The following is a 24,452-nucleotide window of genomic DNA, read 5'->3' on the forward strand; positions in this document are numbered from 1 at the left end:
TGAGTGTGGAAACACCATTCTCCCTGGCCAAGGTCCCACGGTGGTATTCTGCCAAGGCTACATCAGCAAAGGGAGTTGAAGCCACCAGGGAGTCTGCTGTCTGACGGAGACGTGGGCTGGGTTCTTGGGTCCTCAAATTCTGCCTTTTCCCTCTCTCAGCTGAGAGCAATGGAGAGGCCCTATGGCCTCAAGTCCTAAGAAGGGGTTGTAGATTTAAAGATGGAAGGAGTCTTAAAAGGTAGCTAGATGGTAGAGAGGTTAGGATCTTGACTTGGGAGTCAGAAAGACCCCAGTTCAAATCCTGCCTCAGACATTTATTAGCTGTGTGATCCTGGATGTATTGCTTAACCTCTGAAGCCTCAGTTTCCTCAAGTATGAAATGGAAATAACTATAGCATCACCCTTAGAGGCCTGCTGTGAGAGGATCAATGAGATAATACTTGTAGAGCACTTTGTAAATCTTACAGCCTTATATAAAGCTAACTTTTATCTACTCCAACCCCCTCATTTTTACAGATGAAGCATCAAAGGCTCAGAGAGGTTTTACAACTTAACCAAAGGCTCTCGTAAAGTGGCAGATCCAGGATTTGAACCCAGGACCTCTGACTCTTTCCACCGAACCTCCCTTTGACACTGACTACCTGTGTAAAATCAGGGGGGAGGGGGGCAGCTAGGTGGCGAAGTGGATAAAGTACTGGCCCTGGATTCAGGAGGATCTGAGTTCAAATCTGACCTCAGACACTTGACACTTACTAGCTGTGTGACCCTAGGCAAGTCACTTAACCCCCATTGCCCAACAACAACAAAAAAATCAGGGGGGAGGGGGGCAGCTAGGTGGCGAAGTGGATAAAGTACTGGCCCTGGATTCAGGAGGACCTGAGTTCAAATCTGACCTCAGACACTTGACACTTACTAGCTGTGTGACCCTAGGCAAGTCACTTAACCCCCATTGCCTCGCAAAAAAAAAAAAATCAGGGGGGAGGACTGAACTCACTGGCCTCCCTTCCAGCTCCAGGGCTCTCCCTCACCCATTGTACCCTCTGCATTGATGCCTTCCAATCTGAATGGAAAAAACAAGATCAAAGTTCAGCCTTGAAGTGGACCAGGCTCTGAAGACCATGCAGAGGAGGAGAAAAGGCTGAAGGAGCTCAGGCTGACTGTCTCCAAACTGTTCTCAAAAGAAAAAAAATAGTTGACAAATTTGCATTTTGCCCCTTGTCAATTGGCTCCTGCATTCCTGCTTTCTTTCGGGACCAATCCTCCAAAGGCAGCTAAAGTTTTCCATCTAATTGCCTCTTTATCTCTGCCAAGTTTGAAGACTTTAAACCTACTGGAGAAAAGATCTTAACCATAAATCTCCCCATCTTAGTCAGAGGCCTGCCATGACTTACAGTCTTCAAAGCAACAGGTCAGAGCAGTCTCCCAGAAGTGCTGATAAGGAATGCCAGCCCAGATAAACTACCTGGGCTCAGCAGGAATTCCAGAAGATGCTGGATCAACAGGTTAGGGGCACAGAATCAGCAAAACCAAAATGGAGGTGGGAGCAAAGGGCTCCGAAAGAGCCAAGCTCTGAAGACCAGAAAAGCAGCTCGGGCCCAGTCAGGGTCCGGGAGCCCACAGGTCCTTTAGTTATGTTCTGGCTCATCTGGGGAGCTTAGAGGACCAGTGTCAGCCATTCCATTGATTATGAGAACACCCTTTCAGTTCAATTCAACTCGACTCAACTGATCCAACTCAACAAGCATTTACCTGCACCTACATGCTAGGCACAGAGACAAAATAAAGATACCAGTCCCTGGCCTACAGAAACTTACAATCTACCGGAATTCCCAAAGAAAGAAGATCTCTAGTTAAACTCATGAAAACCTCAAAATGGATATGAAGGCAAACTGGCCGTCTTTTTGGCCAAGATAAATTTTTTTTTTTGTTTGTTTGGGGTTTTTTTTTGGGGGGGGAGGGTTGTTGTTTGTTTGTTTGCTTTTTGGCAAGGCAATGAGGGGTTAAGTGACTTGCCCAGGTTCACACAGCTAGTGTCAAGTGTCTGAGGCTGGATTTGAACTCAGGACCTCCTAAATCCAGTGCCAGTGCTTTATCCACTGCACCACCTAGCTGCCCCCAAGACAAATTCTTGACAACTGATTTTCAACATTAATTGGTTTTCTCTGTAATCCTATACATTTAAGAATGTGACTCTGAGAAGGGATCCACAGGTCTTGAAGACCACTGCCAAAGGCGTCCGAGACAGACAGACAGACAGACAGACAGACACACACACACACACACACACACACACAAATTAAAAACCTTTGTTCTACAGAGTCACTGAAAAGAATCTTCCTGGGGCCAGCTGGTGGATAGAGCACCGGCCCTGGATTCAGGAGGATCTGAGTTCAAATCTGGCTTCAGACACTTGACACTTACTAGCTGTGTGACCCTGGGTAAGTCACTTAACTCCAACTGCCTCACAAAAACAAACAAACAAACAAAAAAAAAAAACAGAAAAGAAAAGAATCTTCCTGACCCGTAGGGTCTCAATGGGGGTGACGTAGGGAACCAACCACAGCCTTGCTGACTGCTCTAGACAATATAGTTATTATTACCATCTGGTGCTTAAACACCACCACCACCTAAATAAACTTGTCCAGTCCTCAAACACCAGGAGAAAGGAGGTAGCCAGTTCAGGTAGGAGGGGTCAGGAAAGGGAAAAGAAGGAAGTCAAGGAGATTTTTGCCTACTGACTTGGTCCCTTCAAAGTAGTCATTAATCTCACAACATCTCCCAGACTTAGCAGAAACCACCGGTCCAGAGAACAAGGTCTGCCTCTCCCATCACCCAGGATTTCTGCTGATGAGAGCAAAGCCCTGCCAAGGGCCCTTAGGTTGTTGAGAAATGTTTTCTGAGTAGCTAAAGGTCAAGGGTTACAAGTGATATGCTCTCTGCCCTCTTCCAGGTATCCAGCTCCCCTCCCCCCAGGCACTCTCCTGCCCTGAGCCTCTTAAACTTGGTTTACCTAAAGAACCAGAGACTCTCGCTCTCCAAGGAGACTATAGGAAAGCTGGGTGCTGGTCTCCCCCCACCCTCCTCCCCAGTAAGCTTGCCTGTCTTGTTTTCTCCTTACTCAAGCTAAGGAATCCAAGATCACAGAAGAGGAAATTAGGCCTAAACTCAATAAATGTACACGGAAGGTCTCGGGAGAAGGAGGGAGGACAATGGAAGTATTTAAATAGACCATTTTGGACAGGCTAGGGTGTGGCTGAGATTGGGATAGATTATCTCTTATCTAAATTCACCATCCAATCTAAGTGGAGAAACTTGGTTGGGGGATGTCACTTCCTCCGGTTTCTTGGAGACCCCAAAGGGTGTTATCTAAAATGCCTTTGGCTGAAGTGGAGACCAGGAGTCATCATACCTGGCCTACCACCAACTAGCTGTGAGATCTTGGGCAAGTCCCTTTTTTCCCCTGGGTCTATTTCCTCCTCCAAAAAATGAGGGTGAGGCTGAAGTCCCTTCAGGTCTGTGACTCTGGGGCCCTAAATTATGAAAATTTAGCCCAAAACGTTGGGGGGAAAAACCCAAAAAGCCCACATTGTGACCTCACAGGTACATAAAGTCTGTGGTCTGGGTCAAAAGTCATTCTTTTTTTTTTTTTTTTGCAAGTACAGGGAAAAGAACTGGCTGGGAGGCTCCCTCCTTTCGATTAATGACCTTCTAGGGGAGGGACTCCTTCAGCCAAGGTAACTTTCACTGGGATTTAGAGTAGTTTAGAGCCCTGAGGGGGAAGTAAATTTCCCAAGATTATCTACCAAGACTTGAACCTTGAGGATGATTCCCTTCACAAAATCTCATTAAATGGTCACTTCCTTTTATTGAAATTTGGACCGTCCTAGCAAATTCCAGTTAATTGGTCTCTACCTACAGGGTATTCTTCCCCAACTATGATAACCACACAGTTGCTAATATGTTGTTGTTGTTGTTGTTGAGTTGTACCTGACTCTTCATGACCCCATTTGGGTTTTTATTGGCAAAATTATTGGGGGGGGGGGTCGCAGCTAGATATCGAAGAGGATAAAGCACCAGACCTAGATTCAGGAAGACCTGAGTTCAAATCTAGCCTCAGACACTTGACACTTACTAGCTGTGTGATCTTGGCCAAGTCACTTAACCCTCATTGCCCCACCCAAAAGAAGAAGAAGATGATGATGATGATATTGGAGTGGTTTCCCATTTCTTTCTTTCTTTTTTTTTCCTCAGCTCATTTTACAGTTGAGTTAACAGAAGCAAACAGGACCAGGATGAAGTGACTTGCCCAGGATCACAAAGCTAGTAAATGTTGGAGGCCACATTTGCACTCAGGTCTTGTTGACTCCACTCATTTCAGTACTTGGCTGCCCAGCTAAATTTTTTTGTGTGTGTGTGGAGCAATTGAGGTTAAGTGACTTGCCCAGGGTCACACAGCTAGTGTCAAGTGTCTGAGGCCAGACTTGAACTCAGGTCCTGCTGAATCCAAGGCTGGTGCTTTACCCACTGCTCTATCTAGCTGCCCCCCCCCCCCCCGTCCCCAGCTAATATTTTAACATAGGGCTTTAAAGCACACCAGACCCTCTAGAGTCATTATCAGTAGGATTCTCACAACAAAGCCATGTTGTAAGCACTGCTAGTAGCATTCTCACCATTTTACAGATGAAGAAACTGAGTCTCAGAAAAGTGAACTGACTTGTCAGTCGCACAGCCAATAAGTACTGGGGGAAGCCACTAGACCTCTCTAGAAGTAAACAGACCAACTGGTATCTGACGGCTAATGAAGCCTCAGAAAGTTTTTAAAAAGGTAGGGTCGATAGAGACCCTATCTAATCCTAATCACAATCCAGAAACAAATTGGCAGGATTTAGGGCACCACAGCAATCTCTTGAAGGAGGAAATAGCCTTTGAACATCGAAAAGCAACTATATTGTGTCAGCTAGTTTCCAACCTCCTCTTCCCCCCCTCCCCCATGCTCTTCGGGAACTTCCACTTCCAGACCTCTCCCAGAGAGCCCAAAGCCCAGCTCCTAGACTGTAAGCTTCCTGAGGGCAGGGTTTTATCTCTTCTGAATTTTGTATCTCCTTCAGGGCCCTAGAGAGCCTTGAATAACGTGGAATAAATGCCTCCTGACAAACAAGCCCTTCTACCACAACTTCCTCTCAACATCTCTCACAGAAAGCCACTAAGTCAAAAGATTCTCTTGCCTGAAGAGACTGAACTGAATACACTTGAGCTCATTTGAACAACCAACAGAGGACGGGTTGAGTGCCAAGGGTGGCCACAGTGGGGTCACAGTCAGAGACCGGATTTGGAGACAGCAGCCCCAACACTTGTTGGTTGGGGGACCCTGGTCATGGAAGTCTCTTAGATTCAGAGCAGGAAGAGACTTGAGAGGCTGCAGGATCCTAGAGTTAGAGCCAACAAGGGCCCTGGAAGCCTCCTGGGTCTAAAACCCTCATTTAGCAGAGGAAGAAACAGACACTGAGAAAGGGAATTGACTTGCCCAAGACCACACAGGTAGTGACAGGAGGTCAGGATCTGAACCCAGGTCCCCAGATTCCAAATCTGAGGTTCCTTCCACTACATCTCTTGACCTCAGTTTGCTCATCTATAAATTGGAGACAGCGAGCACGCCTTGCTTACACCGTATACTTTCCTAATGCTCCCATCCATATTGCTCAGCCTCTCTCTTCCACCCTTCATCTGCTTCATAGCCTCCCTTCTCTGGGACTCACTCTCCTCATCTGGACAATGTGGACGGTGATGCCCCTACCCCAAACCTTCCTTTACAGCTCGCAAGAGAAAGGATGTATAGCAAGGTTTTTCAAAGCACAGAGGCAATGCTAAGTGATCCTCTAGAGTCGGCCCTGTGGGGGTGGATACGGAGATTATAGAAATACAGACTTCCCTGGACGCCTCTGACTGGTGGGAAGAACAGGATAATCCCGCCCTAGGCTGGCTCGATGATATCACCTCATTTTAGATCGTACCCATAAGCCCCAGACCCTCCCCCCGGCCCCCTGCTTACCTGGCTCGGTACAAAGATAGGAATAGAAGCCTTCGGACTTGAGCATGATGAGCAGGGACCCCCAGCCCAGGAGGACCGCGGAGAAAAGGAGATTCTCCACCACGGCGGTGCAGGCCATCCACCATCGCCTCCGGTGGGCAGTGGCCAGAGTGGGGGCCATGGCTCAAGGCGGGTGGGGGGGACAGCCCAGACCGAGCCCAGAGGACCGAGGTGGCGACAACCTGGAAGGAAAACTCCCGGTCACAACCTGGGTGCTTTGATGGCAGGGAGCGGTGGGTGGCTGGCGCACCCCCTCCCCCTTCCCCAGCCTCTGCAGCAAAATGCAAACTATGTCACCCCTTCCACCGAGGCTGCTGCAGGTGGGGGAAGGAAGGAGGGTTGAGCAAGAGGCAGGCTCAACCCCCGGAGAAGCCAGGAAGCCCGGCAGGGAGCTCAGATCTGGAGCTGTTGCTGAGGCCGCTCATCCGGAGTCGGAGCCTGCTGCCAGCTGCAGCATCGCGCCCCTCCCCGTGCCAGTCGGACCGGCGGTTCCCCGACCTTCTACGCCCATTTAATGCACGGGGAAACTGAGGCACAGAGGGAGGGGGGGGGGAGTGAAGATTCGAGAGTCCCCGGGTCCGAGTCCCCTGCGAGGGATGCACAGAACCTGAGAGCCTGCAGGGGCGGCAGCCGGACACTGCGCCGGGCTGCAGGGAGGGAGAGGAGGAGGGAGGGGGGCACCGACTCACCTGCGGCAGCCGCTGTCCCAGCCCGAAGCCCCGAGAACTCCCGCCCGCCCGCACACAGACCCTGCTGTGGAGGGGCTGCTCCTCTAACCACAGAATCAGCACCCAGAGCTGCGGGACAGCCCGCCTCCCCGCTCGCCCATTGGCTTGGGAGCCCGGCGGAGCCGCGGCCCTATTGGCCGATCTCCGGGTCGCTAGGTGCTACGGGCACGCGAGCCCCGCATGGGACGGGCGAAGCCGGTTCGAACCGGCGGCGCGAGCCGCCCGCTCGGCCCCCTTCCCGCCCCCCAGGCTCAGGTCCAGGTGCCTGGAGTCCGAGGGGCTCGCGTTAGCACGACATCAGTCTCCCGCCCGGCCTCCTACCCCTTCGCTCTGCCGGTCGTTGTCCCCAGCTCCCACCCCGCAAATAAGGCGGCCTCCTCCTTCCTCCTTTTCTCCGAGCCTCCCGGAGCCCCTGGCTGAAACCCCCCAGCCCCTCGGCGTTGCTCACCCAGCTGCCACCCGATGTGTGTCGGGCCCGCCCGGAGTCTTTTCTGCCCCCCTTTTATTCCAGCCCTTTTATTCCGACCCCGAGAGGAAAACACTGCCTCGTGCTGATTGGTCCAGACGGCGCTGGAAACAGGCAGCAACCAATCAGCAGCCGCCCGCCCGGCAGCGAGCACGAGCCGGTTCCGGCCGGACCGAGAGACAAACAAGAGAGCTTCGGGGAGGGGGGAGGGAGAGGACCGGGAGGGAAGAGAAGGGAGAGGGGGAGCGGGTTGAGGGGACCCCGGGCTTATCCCTGCCCCGCCCTGTCCCTCTCAGCCTAGACTCTCCCTCTCCGCCCTGGCCGGGGACTCCCCCACCCCGGTTATATCGCCCGACCCCCCCCCAGATGTGCTTCCTAGCCCCCCTTTATAGCTGTGACCCCCAGATGTTCAGCCAGCTGCGGCTCCTTTACTGCCTTGACCCCTAGAGGCGTGCCCCTCCTCGTGCTGTCCTTGCCTACCTCACCCCGTTATACCGTCTTGAACCCCGATATACCCCTGGCTGTTCTCCCTCTGCCCCCTTTACCCCGCCTTTACACCCTTGACCTCCAAATGGGCCCCCTCCCCCGTGCTGTATTCTCCAACTCCACCCGTCCTGAACCCCGGATGTTTGACCCCTATACACCCCATGCTGTTTTCCCTCTGCCCCCCCTCCAGCCTTGACTTCCAAATGGGCCCCCTCCCCCGTGCTATCCTCGCCGACCCCACCCGTCCTGAACCCCAGAAGTTGCCCCAGCTTTGTCTCCCACCTCCCTTTGTCTCCTTGTCCCCCGATGCACCCCTCGTCTCCACTCCCCCATGACGGCATTGATGTGACCCTCTCTCCGTGCTGTCTTCGCTGACCCCACCCGTTATGTCGCCAGCCCCCCACCCCACCTCCGGCTGTCTTCTCCGCCCCCGACCCCCTTCCGTCTCCCATTCCCCTGGATGTTTTCTGTCCTCTCCCGGGGTTTTCTCCCTAGTTGTGTTGTCTCGGGCTCCATTCCTTTATACCACTCTGACATCCCCCAGACGTGTCCCGGGGTGGGCCCCACTTGTCTTCTGTGACCGAGCCCTAACGTACCACCAGCCCCCCATGATGTGCCCCCCGTGCGGCGCCATCCACCTCTGTGTGTCCTCTTTATATTGCCTTGCCCCCCACCCCCAGGTCCTGTCTGCCGGCCCGGGTGTTCTGCATCCTACCTCGTCCTGTCCCGCCAGCTGTGTGCTCTCCAAGCCCTCCGAGGGCCCTCCCCCCATGTCTCCCTCCCCCATGATTTCCCCAGCTGTGTTCTCCCTTTGTACCCTCCCTCCCCAGCTATGTCCTTTTGGCCCTGCTACTTGTCTCTCTTCCCCTGGAGCCCCCCCACCCCACCCCATACCAATCGTTCCATTGTGCAAAGCCCTCTGGGCCTTTATCAATGCCCCCCCCCATCCCGGGTGCTACCTTAATACTGTCCCCTTGTCTGTCTGATGTTCCCCCACCCCATCCCAACCTCGCTGGGCCAGGCTGCCTCCTCTTGCTGGTTTCTAGGCAGCCTGAATTTGGTGTTTGTCTCTCTCCCTCCACCCTTGTCTCTCCGTGTCCACCTCCCTGTCCCTGGAGTGTCGTTCCTCCTCTCAAGTTCAATTTCCCGGTCTCTGGGCTGCCCTGTCCCCCAAGGGTGTGTCTCCTCTGGGGCTTGTCCCATCCCACCCCAGGGCTGGGTCCTTGCCTTTCTGGAGCCCAGCTCAAGGTCAATAGGGTGCTTGAAGAGGGGCTGTAGGGCAGCTGCAGACCCCCCTAGGCCGGGGAGAGCCAGATGGACAAGCGCCTTCCCGGGCTGAGGCTTCAAGCCTTACACTTGGAGTTTAGCTCCAAGAGAGCAGCTCCACCTTCTGCTCAGCTCAGATCCAATCTGCTAGCTAGATGGAGGAAGGCCTCTGGGGGCTTCTGGGGCTGCCCTCCCCTACACACACACACACAGCCCTGCTGCCCCATCCACCACCTCCTCAAGGGCCAGGGACCCTCCCTCCTCAGGGTGCCCTAAGCCACCCGAGTTTCCTCTGCCTCTAGTCCGGAGGCCAACGTGCTCCCTCTGCTGGGTAGATGCCCATCTCACACCTCTGGCCCTGTCCTTCCCAGAGCCAAGGGCTGAGATGGGAAAACGTGGAGGACACGGGCAAAGTCAGGCTTGTGGGGACAGACGGCATGGGCTCCCGAGCAGCACCACAGGCCGAGGCTGGTTTGACGGCTCCTCCCCCAAAGAGACCCTGAACTTAGGCAGCCAGGTGTGTGGCAGTGTTGGAGTTAGGAAGACCCCACTTCAAATGCTGTGGGACGCTGGGGAAATCACTTCATGTCTCAGCCTCAGTTTCCTCCTCTGTAAAATGAGAGTGATAACTGCACCTACCTCAGAGGATTGTTGTGAGGATCACATGAAATATTATGTAAGCACATTGCAAACCTATACAAATACCAGCCATTATTCTTTTTCTTCCTTCCTTCCTTCCTTTCTTTTTTTTGGGGGGGCAATGAGGGTTAAGCAACTTGCCCAGGGTCACACAGCTAGTAAGTGTCAAGTGTCAGGTCAGATTTGAACTCAGGTCCTCCTGACTCCAGAGCCGGTGCTTTATCCACTTTGCCACCTTAGCCATTATTCTTATGGTGTTAACCCCGTGCCATCCCTGATGGTAACTGTGAGGAAAAGTTGGGGCAGCACATGTACAGACCTGGAAACCTTGAAAGGCTCCCGTGGCTTACTGACTCAGGCCCAGATTTCATAGCCTGGTATTTGTAGGGCTTCTTCAGCCCCTCTTGCCAGCCTCGTTCCCCAGCTCAGCATCTTTGCTAACTTTCTCGTCTCTCCTTGGGGTGCGCTTCTCCCCAGTTCTGCCTCTGACTATCAGAGGGGAGGCAATTAGAGAGAGAGAAGATGGAGGGTCTAGGGTGGTGCCCTGGGGCTGTTCACTTGGAGGAAAGGAGTTGGGCCCAAATTCTGGTCCTGATCCCAACTTGTGTGACCTTAGGCAAGTCACTTAACCTCTTGCCTTCTAAGGCAAGTCCTTCCAGGTCTAAATGTCTGATCTTGGCCATCCTCTCCTGGAAAGGTCTGAGGTGCACCTTCTTCCTCCAGCCAGTCTTTCACTGTAGTTATTTGTGGACTTATTTGTTATATATCTTTTCCCCTGCACAGAATCTTCTCCATTTCTGTGTACTATGCCCCTAAACACCCTGCCCGTCAGGGCCTTACACCCAGGGGTCTGCCTGATAATGACTATTTGGACGGATGAGTGAAGGAAGAAAGGGAGGAGTCATTGGTTGCTGGGGGATCCTGGAGAGAGGAATACAACCTACCTAGCTCCTATCCTGGGCTGCGGCAGGATCCTTGGGCAGAGATATAGAGCAGACTCCAGAAAGAAGAGGAGAAGCCTCTGACCCATGAGCTCAGCCCCCATAGCCTTTTATTAGGGAGGAAGTGTGACTACACGACCCAGTCCTCCCACAGTGAGAGGTCCCTTTCCCATTCTCCCCACTCTGATTCCCTCACCCCCATCCATGCCATGGAAACTTCAGGAATTCAAGGGGACAGAGCCTGGCTTGACATTCTCATACTGTGGTTCATCCTCGACTTCCTGTCCAGCCAGCTGCCCAGCCTCCTTCAGCACGGGGAGGTCATCCCCTCTGGCTCCCTCTGTGGTGTCCCCTGGGCTCTTGGTGCCATCATCCCCCAGCCTGCCCATCTCTTCCTCCTGGCTGGCTTCACTGAGTACGGGTGTTTCAGAGAGCTCCAGGCACCGGGGTGAGTCAGGGCTGGGAGCAGGGGAAGGGATGAGGGTGCCCTTATCCCGGCTCAGGGCCCGGCGAGGAGGCTTAGGAATGCTGCCTTTGGCCTTGGGCTCTGCCCAGCCCTTCTGGAAGCTGCCAAAGCGTCGGAGGACTGCCCGCACAGGCCCCTCGGCTCCCCTGGGAGTCCCTGCCAACATGTAGATGGTGGTCACGGGGCTGGGCCTTGCCCTATTGCCGCTCTCAATGGCCTCTACTCTTTGGGCCACAGTCCTGCCCCCAAGAGGAAGCCCCCGGTGGCCACTGGACAAATCCCCCTGAGCAGCAGTGGTGCTGGGTGGCTCTTGGAAATCCGGCTGTAGGTCCTCTGTCCCCTGGGCGCCCTGAGACCCCTCAGCCTCCTGCCCCTCGGCCGGGGGCTGACCTGGCCGAGAGAGTCGCTTGGGCTTCCTCGAGGGGCCGGCCAGCTCCCCAGAACCCTGGGTGTTCTGGGGCCCGAACTTGGTTCCTTCAGCAAAGGAGACAGATGGCCGCTTGGCCCGGGCCAGGCTGGAAGTTCGTGGGATGGCAAAAGGTGTGGATGCATCATCTGGTGCAGAGATGGGTTTTACTGCCTGATGAGCCTCTTGGAGTTCTTCCTCTGTGAAAGGGGTGACAGCTAGGGGAGGGAGGAAGGGAGGGAGGGAGAACCGGGCCCAGGACCCAGACCTGACTCTCTTCTACCCTCACTTCCCCTAACCCCAGTTTATTTCCCTATCCCGAGGTTTCCCCAGTCAGAGAATTATGCCCCAGCCTCAGGCTAAAGCAAGACCCCCAGGGAGGGGAGATGAAGGAACTGAGGTCAGGTGAAGGAGGTGGGGGGAGGGTGAGTGGTTGTACCTTGTTGGGGTGGCACGCAGTAAGCCGGCCCCTCATCCTCTTCCCCAGAGTCAGGATCCGAAGAGAAGGAGTCGTCTGAGGCCCAGCCAGCAGACGGGGGCTCAATGAAGCTGTGATTGAAGGGAATCTCTGCGTCGTGGTGGGAGACTGTGGGGAGAGCCAGGTTAGGGGGCGGCCATGCAGGGATCCCCTGTCTAGGAGCCAGGCTCCCCAGGCTGCCCCTCCCTAAGTCCCCCTCCTACCTGTGACCCTGGGCAACTTGTGATTGCTGAGAGAACCACAGGGCAGTGCCGAGCCCAGGCTGCTCAATGCCCCCCTGACCTGCAGCTTTACTCGGGACACAGCAGTGCCATCCCTGACTGGCCTGAAGACAGCAAAGAGGAAGGTCAGGCAGAGAGAAAACCGGGTGAATGAGTGAGTGAAATGACCAAGCGGAACAGTCCGAGGAAAACAACTTCCCCTCCCTCCCAATAGCATATGCCAGAATCCATTATGGGAAGCTCTCATCATTTCGCTCCCATGCTCAAATACATTCAGTGGCTCCCCATGCCTTACTGGATAAAATCCAAATTCCTTAGCTTGGCACTCAATGCTTTTCCAGCCTCACCACCAATGACTTCCTTGTATGAAGCCTTCACAACTGTGAACCTTTCTTCATGCTATTCCTGACGCCCAGAATATCCTCCTCCTAACAAAATCCTGCCAGTCCTCACGGCCCCATTCCACATCAGCTCCTCCACGAAGCCCTCCATGATCACAAGGGATCTCTCTCTGCTCGAAATTCCTATAGGACTTGACGGACAGTTATAGTGACTTGTTCTATACCCTTGTCCAGGACAGGGAAGGGATTTTCTTTCCCTATAGTCATTTCAATGGCTCTTATTTCTTCTATTAGGTTTAAAGCCTCTGGAAGGGCCTTGCTTTCTTTGTCCTTGTGTCTCCTTCAGGGCCCACCTCTCTGGCTTGAACATATAGTAGGAATCCCGTAAATTGTGAGTGAGTGAGTGAGTGAATGAATGAATGAATGAATGGAGTCAGGAGGTCTGGGTTCTGGTCCCAGCTCTACCCATAATTAGCTGGGTCATCTTGGACAGTTCATATAGCCTAACTCGTCTTTAGTCCTCTAAAATAAAGCAAATGGCTCCTATCCTGCCTCCCTTACAGGGTTTGGGGAGTTTAAAGTGGCAGAATAGATCAAACCCTGTCTTGAAAAAGCAAAGAACATTATCATACAAGCTACATAGTGCCCAACTTTTTCTCAATCAGCCTTAGGCCCCTCCCTTACCTGCCCTGTAGATATTACAGTAGAGAGACTGCTGGGCTTGGGGTGCTCACATCCTATATCGAGAGCTGGAAGGGACCTCAGAGACCATCTAGCCTAACCCCCACTCACTTTATAGATGGGGGAACTGAGGCACAGGGAAGCAAACTGGCTTGTCTACAATGACATAAGCCCCAGAGGGAGAATTTGAACTCCTGTCCCTGGACTCCAAAGCCAGTGGTCTCTACTATACCGGCTCTTCCTTGCAAATCCCCATCTTCAGCTAACACTTCCTGGCTAGGTCCTAGCTTCTTTAATATTTCTTTTTTTATTATAATTTTTTTTTTTAGTGAGGCAATTGGGGTTAAGTGACTTGCCCAGGGTCACACAGCTAGTAAGTGTTAAGTGTCTGAGGCTGGATTTGAACTCAGGTACTCCTGAATCCAGGGCCGGTGCTTTATCCACTGCGCCACCTAGCCGCCCCTGGTCCTAGTTTCTTAAACTGTGGGTCCCCATATGGGGTCGAGTAACTGAATGTGGGGGTCAAGAAAAATTTGGCAACAGTCAAAGGTTATGTATATCTATTTTATATACCTAGGGTCTCAAAACAATTTCTTGGGTGAAAAGGGGTGGCAAGTGGAAAAAGTTTAAGGAGCCCTGGGCTAGCTGACGGTAAGTCATTTCACTTCTTTCTGAGCCTCAGTTTCTTGTCTATAAAATGAGGATAATCATAATAATAGTTATACTTCCTACTTCACAGGGTAATTGTGAGGAAAGTGCTTCATAAAGGCTAAAATGCTCTATGCATTTCAGTTTTATTATTCACTGAGCCAGCCAGGGCCAATATTTCTAATCTCTCTCCTCTCTCAGAGACACGGGGGCTTTGTCCCTCCCTCTGCTCCCTCTGAGGCATCTAGGCTCTGGCTCTGCCCACTGATCCTAGGCCACCCCTTCCCACTCCCATCTACAGTGATAGGAATCACTAGGTTTTTCCCTCAGGTCCTGTACCTATGGCTCTGAAATCAAGTTGCTTTGTTTTGGGGAAAGGGAACATACCCAACAAGTTCTTTGAGGTTCCCACCAGCATTCAGCCCTTTCTTCCCCTTCCCTGAGAGCTGGGTGTCTCAGTACTCAGGTAAGGGAGGGGAAGAACGGGGGCTGGCATCATAAGGGTCCCCCTTCCCTCTCCTTTTCCAGTGTCCTGAATTCTAACCAGCATCCACACACACCCTGAGCCAAGAACCTTGTCAACCCTGATCAACCCTGGGGAGGGAAATGGAAGTGAGACCTGTCCTTGGGGTCAGGCTGAGCCGCCCAGCAGCAGCAGGAGACACAGACCACGATGCCCACGAGCAGCAGCAGCAGGGGAACCAGGATGCCAGCCAGGAGGGCGCCCTGGCCTTGATACCCTACAGGGAAGAAGAAGCCATTGGGATGGGAGGGGGGAGGGGAGGCACATCTTCGATGTCTTTCTTTCTTTTCTTTTTCTTTCTTTCTTTCTTTTTTTTTTGCGGGGCAATGAGGGTCAAGTGACTTGCCCAGGGTCACACAGCTAGTACGTGTCAAGTGTCTGAGGCCAGATTTGAACTCAGGTCCTCCTGAATCCAGGGCCGGTGCTTTATCCATTGTGCCACCTAGCTGTCCCGGGGGTACGTCTTTGATCTCTTTACTTCTTATTGTGTCAAATCCAACCTCCTCTGCCTGGATTTTTAGGCCTCCACAATTTGGCACCATCTGACTCATCCCCTTTTATCTGCCACTGGATCCCTAGTCAGGCCTATCTCCCTACCAGCTCATAAGAGACACAGTGGCTCCTGCCTTTGGGCTGTCTTTCACCTTATTGCCTTCAAAGACCTATAATTTCATGGGTATGGGGAATCCTGCCACCTGTGCAAATCACCTCTCTAGAACTGAGTCTTCAGCAATGATGTCGCATTTTAGAAGAAAAAGGAGGATTCAGCTGGGGTGGAGCAATTTACATATGTTATCTCATTAGATCCTCACAACAACCCTGGGGGGGGGGCAGGTGTGTTAATTATTCCCATTTTACCAAAGAGGAAGCCTCCTTTTACAACTCACCATTCTGGGTAACTGCAGCTTGATGTTATTTCTCTGCCAGAGAAAGTCCTGTCAGTGCCCTCTTAAATTCCAGCACCCCGTACCAAAGCCCCAGTTGCCCCACTCTAATTATAGCAATGCTTCTGGGCTCAACGCCTTTCTAGCTTAGTGGGACCTATCAGAGCTTGTGTTCCTTGGATGTAGCATTTGAAAACTCAGGTACCTTCCTTCAGGATTTTAATCCTCCCCCTACTCCTTTAGGACCTAGAAATTGGGGTCATGACAGGAGACAGCATAGCAACTGAAAATCTTCTGTTCTAGATCCCACCCTTCTGTTCTAGATCCTACCCATCCTTCAAAGCCCAACTCAAATTTCACCTCCTCCATGAAGCCTTGCCTGATTGCTCCACCCCAACTGAATTCTCCTTTCTCTGAATTCCTATAGTACCCATAGGATACACAAGATCGATCATGGATTTTGAGCCAGAAAGGACCCTAGAAAACATCAAATCCAACTCCCTCATTTTACAGATGAGGAAACTGAGACCTACAGATAGCAAATGACTGAGGTGGGATTTGAACCCAGGTCTTCCCAGCTTCCTTCAGATCAGTGAAAGTCCCACCTTCTTTAAGAAGCCCTACCCATTCCCCCTTGCCCTTAGAGGTCATCTCCAATTCGTTCTGTATATATCTTGTTTGTATTTAGTTGCCTCCCCCTTCATCCCTATTATACTATGAGCTCCTTGAGGTCAGGGATTGTTTTTACCTTTTTTTGTATCCCCAACACTTAGCACATAGTAGGTGCTTAATAAATGTTTGTTAACTTGCTTTGCCTTTGTGACACCAAGTCCAAAACCCTATTCACTGCACCAGGGGTTCTCAAACAGACCCCTTTATAGTCTTTTGTTTTGTTTTGTTTTTTAGTGAGGCAATTGGGGTTAAGTGACTTGCCCAGGGTCACACAGCTAGTAAGTGTCAAGTGTCTGAGGTTGGATTTGAACTCAGGTCCTCCTGACTTCAGGACCGGTGCTCTATCCACTGTGCCACCTAGTTGCCCCAGACCCCTTTATACTCTTTAAAATTATTCAGAACCGGGGCAGCTAGATGGCGCAGTGGATAGAGCACCGGCCCTGGAGTCAGGAGGACCTGAGCTCAAATCCAGCCTCAGACACTTAACACTTACTAGCTGTGTGACCCTGGGCAAGTCACTTAACCCCAATTGCCTCACTAAAAAAAAAAAAATGATTCAGAACCCCACCCCACAAAAGCTTTTGTTTATGAGGGTTATATCCAGAGATATGATGATATATAACAATCAGCTCTCTGAATAAAACAAAAAATATGCTTTTAAAGTTTCGTTTTCATTATAGGCATTTTCTCCATTACTCTCTTAAGTCTAAATATTCAACAAAACCACAAATCGAGGCCTGTTTTATTGCCTTTGCTGATTTCTGAGATATAAATGCTCACACCAAAAATTTCATCCTTGGACCTAGAAAGCCAATATGAACTAGCTCTACCACACCTCCTATGATACCCTATCACTCTTTCCTGTATTAGAAATGTAAAAGTCTTAATATTGTTGTGAAGATAGTTTTGACCTCACAGATCCCCTGAAAGGGTCTTGGGGATCCCCAGGGGATCCCAGACCAAAGCATTGCCTCAGGCTGCTTCAGTTTACTACTGAATCAGAGACTGTTTTGCATTGATAATCTCCCTGCTGTGTGGTTTAGCCTTCACTCCTCAGAGAGACTGTAAGGTCTTACAGGACAGGACTCTGTCAGTTCTTAAGACATCTGGCAAGGAATAGGCCATGTGGTCCAGTGGGCAGGGTATTGGATTTGAAGGTTGGGAAGACCTGACATCAATCCTGCTTTAGACACTTTACTTGCTGTGTGTCCATTCAACTTCTCTGGGTCTCAGTTTCCTCATCAGTAAAATGGGGATAACAACCATATTCACCACCCAGTGAGCGTCCTGGGACACCATTTCTGAAAATGGCTTTGCCAACTTCAAAGGGTGATAGAAATCGCCAGGCTCTATGGAGCAGCACAATGTTGGGGTGCATAAAAACAGAGGTTCGGAGCTAGGAGGGATCTGAGAGGTCACCTGCTTGATGCACATGTGTATGCTGATGTGTAGAGGAATTCACTCACCCAAGGTCACCTGATGCTAAGGGCCCCCAGCTTTGGAGTCAGGGGACCTCCATTCAATTTCCACCTCCTGTCACGTGGGCAGATCACACTTCCTTCCCTGGGCCTCAGTTTCCTCAGTTCTAAAATAAGTATGTTGGACGAGCTGGCCCTGAGGTCCTCCCCAGCTCCAGAGAAGTAGCTAAGGTAGCATAACGGGGAGAACTTTGGACTTACAGTAAGGAAGACCTGACTTTAAATCCTGCATTAGTTGTATGACCCTGGGCAAGTCACTTAACCTCTGTTTGCCTCAGTTTCTTCATCTATCAAATGGGAATGATAATAATAGCACCCGAGATAGCACAGGTAAGTCCTACCATTGTCCCTGGGCAGAAGGCTAACTGCTCCTTTTTCCCATCCCTCTTCCAGTCTTACCCAGTTCACAGGTCCCAGAGTCAGGGTGGCAGGGCCCCTCTGGGCAGGGGCAGGGAGAAGAACAGTTGACTCCATAGAAACCAAGGGGGCAGGAAACATTGCAGCTGCAGAGGAAAAGGAAGAAGGAGGCTTCAGATGGAGAATTGTTCCCACTTGTACCGTCAAGTAGCTTGATTCTGGAGAGGGACGTCCCTGGGTCCAAGAAGCCACGGAACTCCATGCCAGTGACCTACAGTTAGGTGTTCCCCATCTCCCCTGTCCTGTCCTGCCCATCTCACCTGGGCCCCCAGTAGCCTGGCCTGCAGACACAGTCTCCGGTCACAGCATCACAGGTGCCCTCAATACAAGGCGGGCACAGTGACCCACAGGCCTCACCAAAGGTGCCAGGGGCACAGGGTTCTTCACACCTGGGGAGAGATGGGATGCCAAAAGATCAGGGACCTAGAGCTGGAAACACCTCAAGGCCATCAACTTCAGCCTGATTATTCTGCAGGCCTAGGGAAGGGAAATGACTTGGTCAAGATCACAGGGGTAATAGATAGGAAACATCCAACCCTTTCATTTTGTTTTTGTTTTTGTTTTTGTTTTCTTATTCAGGGCAATGAGGGTTAAGTGACTTGCCGACGGTCGGTCACACAGTTAGTAAGTGTCAAGTCTCTGAGGTCAAATTTGAACTCAGGTCCTCCTGAATCCAGGGCCAGTGTTTATTTACTGCACCACCTAGCTGCCCCCAACCTTTTCATTTTATAGAAGAGGAAAACAAGACCCAGGGAGGCTCAGTGTCTACACACAAGGAGACAGCATTGTAAGTGAGATTTGAACCCAGGGCCTCATTCCATTTCCATTCTACCACACTAAGAGAAGGGAGGGGACTCACAAGTTCACTCATAGCATGGGGTGATGGCAGAGGTTGGGGAAGGGTCTCTTGTCCTCCCTGAGACCTGAAATCCCTTCCCAGGGGAACCAAGTGTTTCAGGTAAATTGTCAGGAGGTGACCTTACATTCATTCTAAAGTGTAAATGATTGATACCAGATCCTTTCCTGAGAGCAGGGGAAAAGGGGAGAGAGAACTGGGAGGCTGAACTGGGGTGGCAAAGAGGAGAAAAGATTCTGATAAGCAAATTCCTTCACAGAATTCTCTTTACAACAACAACATCAACAATAAGCATTTATTAAGCCCTGTAGGGCTTACATAATGTTTTGCATACATGATCTTATGCCAAAACTGTGAGGAAGATTCTAATAAGGATAAGATAATATTAACCTTATTTTACAAATGAGGAATTTGGGCAGAGACAGAAGTTAAGTGACTTACCCAGGGGCAACAACTATTAAATATCTGAGACAGGATTTGAACTCAGGCCTTCCCAAGTGCGAGCCTAGCACTCTATCCACTCAAACACCTAGCTTAAAGAGCAGTATTTCCCCAAAGGCCCCGGATGTGTACCCTGCCTTTCTTCCCAGCCCCTCTCTGGGCCTGCCTATGTCCTGTCATCCTGTCTGTCTCTCACTCAGGTGAGTTGGGTCTGCCCCCCCCCCCCAATAGCAGCCCTTACAGGAGCTTTTCAAAGAGGTGGGGGACAGTGGAGAAGGTGGAAGAAGTTGCCAAGGGTGGGGATTATCCTGGAGGACCCACCCCAGGTCTTGTCCTGCCCAGGGGCATCTCAGGGAAGAGGAGGTGCTCTCTTACCTGGGCCCTGTTAGGCCGGGGTCGCAGTGCTGGCAGTGCCCACTCTCTGGCTGACAAGCTTCTCCTTGCCGGCAATGGGGGCAGAGCTGCCCACAGTTGTCCCCATAGGTGCCTGGGGAGCATGGCTGATTGCAGTGAGTTCCGTTCCAGCCGGGCTCACAGGCCAGGCAGGTACCTGTATCGGGAGAGCAGGGCTGCTTCTGTCTGCAATGGCCACAGCTAGGACGGCAGAGGAGAAAGAAAGGGAAGGGGGGAAATCGTAGATGCAGGGGATGGCCTTGGCCTGCTCTGCTTCACAGGCCCCAGACCCTCCCCTCTGCTCCCCTCACTCCCCTTACTTTCACCAGCCTGCCTGCTCCCACCCCCTCCTGTCCCCCATCCATTGGCATGTGCTCCAACAAATCAAGGTATATGAATGCTAATGAAGTAACATTTATTGTGCCAGAAGAAATGACAGAAGGGGGGCTTTCAGAGAAAACCGGGAAGACCAGCATGAACTGAGGCAGGAATGGATAGAGCCAGGACCATTTCTATAATAACAATAGTAAAAGATGGAGGATTCTGAAAGACTCAAGATCCCCCACCCCCACCCCCACCTCTCTCTCTCTTTTTTTTTTTGCAGGACAATGAGGGTTAAGTGACTTGCCCAGGGTCACACAGCTAGTGTCCTGTCTGAGCTCAAATTTGAACTCAGGTCCTCCTGACTCCAGGGCCAGTGCTTTATCCACTGCGCCACCTAGTGCCCCCATGAAGTGTCATTTTTGCTTTGAAATTAATTTGAATGTAAATAGCAATTTAAACATGTCAATTATTCTCAAAGCCTGAGAAAGAACACTGCCAGAATCTTTCTATGAGACATTTTTCTAATTAATATCTAAACCAAGGAAAAATCAGACACAGAACACAAATATGGGTGCTTGTATTGCTGTTTAGTATTGTTTCTGTTAAACATTTCATTTCTTAAAAGTAGTCACCCAGCCTCCTCTTGAAGACCATCAGTGACAGGAAGCTCACCACCTTTGTCTACTGGGGGCAAATCACTGTTAAGTTTTTCTTTGTGCTTGGCTTCCAAATCTGCCCCCTCCCAAATCTCTTCCCAACAAAGCTTCTATCAGTTGGTCCTAGTTAATTGTTCTCTGGATCTTTCTGCTACTCGGCAAGAATTTCTTTTCTCTTTTTTTTCTTTGCTGGGCAAAGAGGGTTAAGTGACTTGCCCAGGGTCACACAGCTAGCATCAAGTGTCTGAGACCAGGTTTGAACTCAGGTCCTTCTGAATCCACTGCACCACCCAGCTGCTCCCAACACTTTCTTTTTTTTTTCTTTTCTTTCTTTCCTGTTTTAGGCAGGGCAATGAGGGTTAAGTGACTCGCCCAGGGTCACACTGCTAGTAAATGTCAAGTGTCTGAGGCCGCATTTGAACTCAGGCACGGTGCTTTATTCATTGCGCCACCTAGCTGCCTCTCGGCAAGAATTTCTTAAGTCTACTAGCAACAGTGCTAAGAGCTGGGGATCCAAAGAAAGGCAAATAATAATAATAATAACAATAATAAAATAAATAAATAAATAAATAAAACGTTCCCTGCCGGATCAAATCACCGTGTGCTAAGACAAGATCAGATAAGAGGGAGGGAATCTCCTGAGTGTAGCCACTGTTAGCTCTGGCCCTCCCCGTCCTTTCCTCCCCCCCCCCACCCCAAGATGTCTCCCCCCTGCCCCCCAGCCCCCCAGCCCCCCGCCCCTCTTCCCTTGTCCTCTGCGTCCTCCACCCTGCAGGACCCCAGCTCGGGCCTCCCTGCCCGGGCCCCTCACCTGCCCTCGCACTGGACCCCGTAGCTGCCCGGAGGGCAGGGCTGCTCGCAGAAGCTGCCCCTGTAGCCCGGGCGGCAGGCGCAGTGCCCGGTGGCCGGATTGCAGTGGCCGTGCTGGCAGGCGCAGGGATTCTGGCAGTCGGGCCCCCACCAGCCGGGCCGGCAGATGCAGCGGCCGCTGTTCTGGTCGCAGGCCGAGTGATGGCAGGAGCACCGGAAGCTGCAGCGTCGGCCCCACCAGCCCGGCTCGCAGCGGCAGGCCCCGGTCAGCTGGTCGCAGCCCGTGGACGAGGAGCTGCACTGGCACGCCTTGCGGCAGGTGGCCGTCCACCAGCCTGGCTCACAGCGGCAGGCGCCCGTCAGCGGGTTGCAGTGCCCATGGAGGCCGCAGGGACACAGGAACTGGCATGTCCCGCCCCAGTGGTCCTTGTTGCAGGTGCACTGCCCGGTGGCGGCGTCGCACTGCCCATTGGGATGGCACGGGCAGCTCTCCCGGCAGTCGGGGCCCCAGTACTGGCCAGGGCAGCCTAAGGGGCGAGGGAAGGACACAGACACAGGCTGGGGTTCAGGCCCAGCGCAGAGGGAGGTCGAGGCAGCTGAGCCCCAGGTGCCAGGGTGCAGAAGGGCTTCGTTTAACAGATAAGGAAAGAGCTCCAGCAGGGTCAGTAAATAGATCCCAGGTCCTTCAAACTGGGGTCCTTCTGAGGCCAAGTCCTGGACTCTCCTGGTCCCCCATCCCCTCCCCCCATCTGACCTTCTCTGGAAGTGTTCCCTCGACCAATCCCCCTTCAGCAGCACCACACACCCTCCATTTTACAGACCCTGAAGCCCAGGCAAGTGGTGCCGAGGCAATCAGGGCTGAGGGCAGTCAGATGACACCTGGGTTTTGTCATCCCTGTGACCTGCCTGTTTGTGGGCACCCAGTGACCCTCATGGCATCAGTTAGTCCATGAAGGATTCCCTTTCTCTTGGAAGGAGATTCAATGTCTGTCCCATCCTTCCCAAGGAAGGAGAGAGGTGTCCAGTAACCCGGAGCTATCCATCACCCAACCCTCAACTCAACCCTGTGGGGTCATGGGTCGCTCAGTGCTGCCTGCGGTCTGGAAGGTTTCCCTAGCTAAGGTCTTTTTCCTTCTAGCTCTTTCCTCCCCAGTCTGATTCATTCCTGATACCTTGACCTCTCCCTTCTATCATGCCTTCATCCCTAGCCCCTAGTTCCTGGTGACTCAGATCTCGAATACTCTCCCTGAATTGCTACCCTCTGCTGGTACTTCCTTCCCCACCCTTTCTAGCGACCTGATCTGGACTGTGCTGTTTTCTGCCCCACCAGAGTCCAAAGCCCTTCCCCTCCCCTTCCCCACTCCCCCCCCTCCACTTCCCTGCCCCAGTGACTCACGGGAGCTGCACTGGGCCCCAAAGAAGCCAGGTTTGCATCGGCAGAGTCCTGGTTTCACACATATCTCTTCTTCCCCACAAGCATCGGGCCCCTCACAGATCGCTGTAAGACAGTCCTGATCAGACAAGGCTGGGAGGCAGAAGGTACCAAAAAACGTCCCCTCCCTCGATTTTCTACTTGTTTCGCAAGAACCCTCGACTTGATGTGAGCATCTAGCAAAATGCTAGACACACAGTAGGGCCTTCATATGCTTGTTGACCGATTAGGTGCCCCTGATGGAGAGGTCAGAAGGAACAGACACTGGCAGGGTGTGCTAGCCACGGAGGGGGAGGGTAAATTGGGGGAGGTTGTGTTGGGGCTCAACAGAGTGTAGGCTAGATCCAAGGAGCCAAGAAGAGTGGGAGCCTGGGATTGGGAATTGGCAGGGGTGGGGGTGAGGGGCGGGCTGGTCCCAAGGTGGTGAAGCTGTCCTCTCTAAGGGCACTCAGGATGGAACCTCAGCTCCTGGAAGGTTCCTTTAATACTCACGGACTGTGCACTCCCGGCCCTCCTGCCTCCAGCCTGGACAGCACACTGACTTAGCAGGGGAGCTAGCGGGACAGAGACAGGGTCAGAGGGGTGGGAGGTTAAATGTCAGGGATCAGAGACCTTGGGAACAGCCAGAATGGTCACTTTGTCTCTGGGATCATGGGAACTGGGGTGCAGGGGGAACAACAGGGGCCCAGAGGAACTGCCTTTCAGCTTGGTCATCCGGGAAACCCCCACCCAGGTCCCAGAGCTTAGTGATCCTTGCATTTCCACATTTCCAGTCTCCCGGAATCACAGTCTTGGATCCTGGGTCATTGCGGATCTGGCTGTCTTGAATCAGACCCCTTCAATCACTCACCCAATCAAATAAACAGGGCCTTCCAACATCAATCAGAGGTCCCCCTCCCTGCTTACTGCCCCAGTAATCCCTCTCCCTTCCTACCTTCCCAACTCTGTCAGCCCTATAAGCTTCCTCCCTCCTACTGATCCTCAGTATAATCCCCCCCGACTTTGCCAATTGACTTCCCCCAAGCAGTTCTGTGGTTCCTGCCTCCCAGTGACCGAAACACAAACCCAACATTCCTCCTTGTATCATCATCTTTACCCCTCCTGCTGTCATCCCCATCCTCTCGCTGAGAGTCCTACCTTCCTTCTAGGCAGACGTGCCTCCCCATGGGGTCTAGCCCCAGCTCCCCCAGGACACCCCGAACCCAGAGCAGTAGCAGCGGCCACGGCCCCATAGCATCCAGCACAGGCTCCCGTCAGTCTGACTCTGCCCCCCCCTTCCTATTCCCCTCCCTATTTCCTCCCAAGGCTTTTCCTGAGGAAACTGGCAATGGGGCCCTCCCTCCCCAGGGTGAGGGGGTGGGAACAATGAGAACAACGGGACTTCCCTGGGGGGGGGTAAGGTGACAGTTCAGGGGAAGCCTCTTATTGGGGGGCGCAGCATGTGGGGGTATCATCTGGAGAGTCTGAGGTGTGGAGAGGCTGGGGTTTGATAACAGAAGAAGGGGAAATAAATCAACTAAATTAAATGGCATGAAAAAAAGATAGGAAAAAAAATGCCTCCTTTCTTTCTCCTTAGAGAGAATGTAAGCTCTTTGAGAGCAGAAATGGACTCATCTTTGAGTCCTCGGTGCCCAGCACAGTTCCTGGCACATAGTAGGTCCTTAATACATGCTGGTTGATTGATTCCTTTCAGATGTGGGTGTCTATGGAT

The 24,452-nt window shown here is 52.2% G+C and overlaps 2 protein-coding genes across 8 annotated transcripts in view; both read right to left on the reverse strand.

Annotated features, from left to right (window-relative positions):
- Positions 1–7,373, reverse strand: part of SLC43A2 (solute carrier family 43 member 2) — an 87,537-nt gene extending 80,164 nt beyond the window's left edge. For 3 of the 5 annotated variants that reach the window (XM_044001158.1, XM_044001157.1, XM_044001154.1), the window contains exons 1-2: positions 6,778–6,900; positions 6,050–6,270 (exon numbers count right to left, since the gene is read on the reverse strand). In XM_044001158.1, the coding sequence (XP_043857093.1) occupies positions 6,050–6,209 (160 nt within the window). In that variant the 5' untranslated portion in view covers positions 6,210–6,270; positions 6,778–6,900. Of the gene's footprint in view, positions 1–6,049; positions 6,524–6,777; positions 6,901–7,264 lie in introns of those variants that run through there. The other 2 variants (XM_044001155.1, XM_044001156.1) reach the window with 2 other exon arrangements.
- Positions 7,374–10,717: 3,344 nt separating this feature from the next.
- On the reverse strand, positions 10,718–23,988 carry SCARF1 (scavenger receptor class F member 1). 3 transcript variants are annotated; one of them, XM_043999642.1, is made up of 11 exons: positions 23,879–23,988; positions 23,234–23,295; positions 22,706–22,807; positions 21,311–21,836; positions 19,502–19,720; positions 18,090–18,218; positions 17,812–17,915; positions 14,475–14,595; positions 12,168–12,289; positions 11,926–12,072; positions 10,718–11,686 (listed from the first exon to the last, which is right to left on the reverse strand). In XM_043999642.1, exons 1-11 carry the CDS (start codon positions 23,971–23,973, stop codon positions 10,833–10,835), a joined length of 2,481 nt encoding a protein of 826 aa, XP_043855577.1. In that variant the 5' UTR covers positions 23,974–23,988; the 3' UTR covers positions 10,718–10,832. The 3 variants fall into 3 exon arrangements, with proteins under 3 accessions (XP_043855577.1, XP_043855576.1, XP_043855578.1); XM_043999641.1 differs by having other exon boundaries at positions 10,718–11,704; XM_043999643.1 differs by lacking the exons at positions 12,168–12,289; positions 14,475–14,595 and having other exon boundaries at positions 10,718–11,704.
- Positions 23,989–24,452: the final 464 nt, after the last annotated feature.

The sequence above is a fragment of the Dromiciops gliroides genome, chromosome 4, assembly GCF_019393635.1.
Source record: "Dromiciops gliroides isolate mDroGli1 chromosome 4, mDroGli1.pri, whole genome shotgun sequence".
NCBI lineage: Eukaryota > Metazoa > Chordata > Mammalia > Microbiotheria > Microbiotheriidae > Dromiciops > Dromiciops gliroides.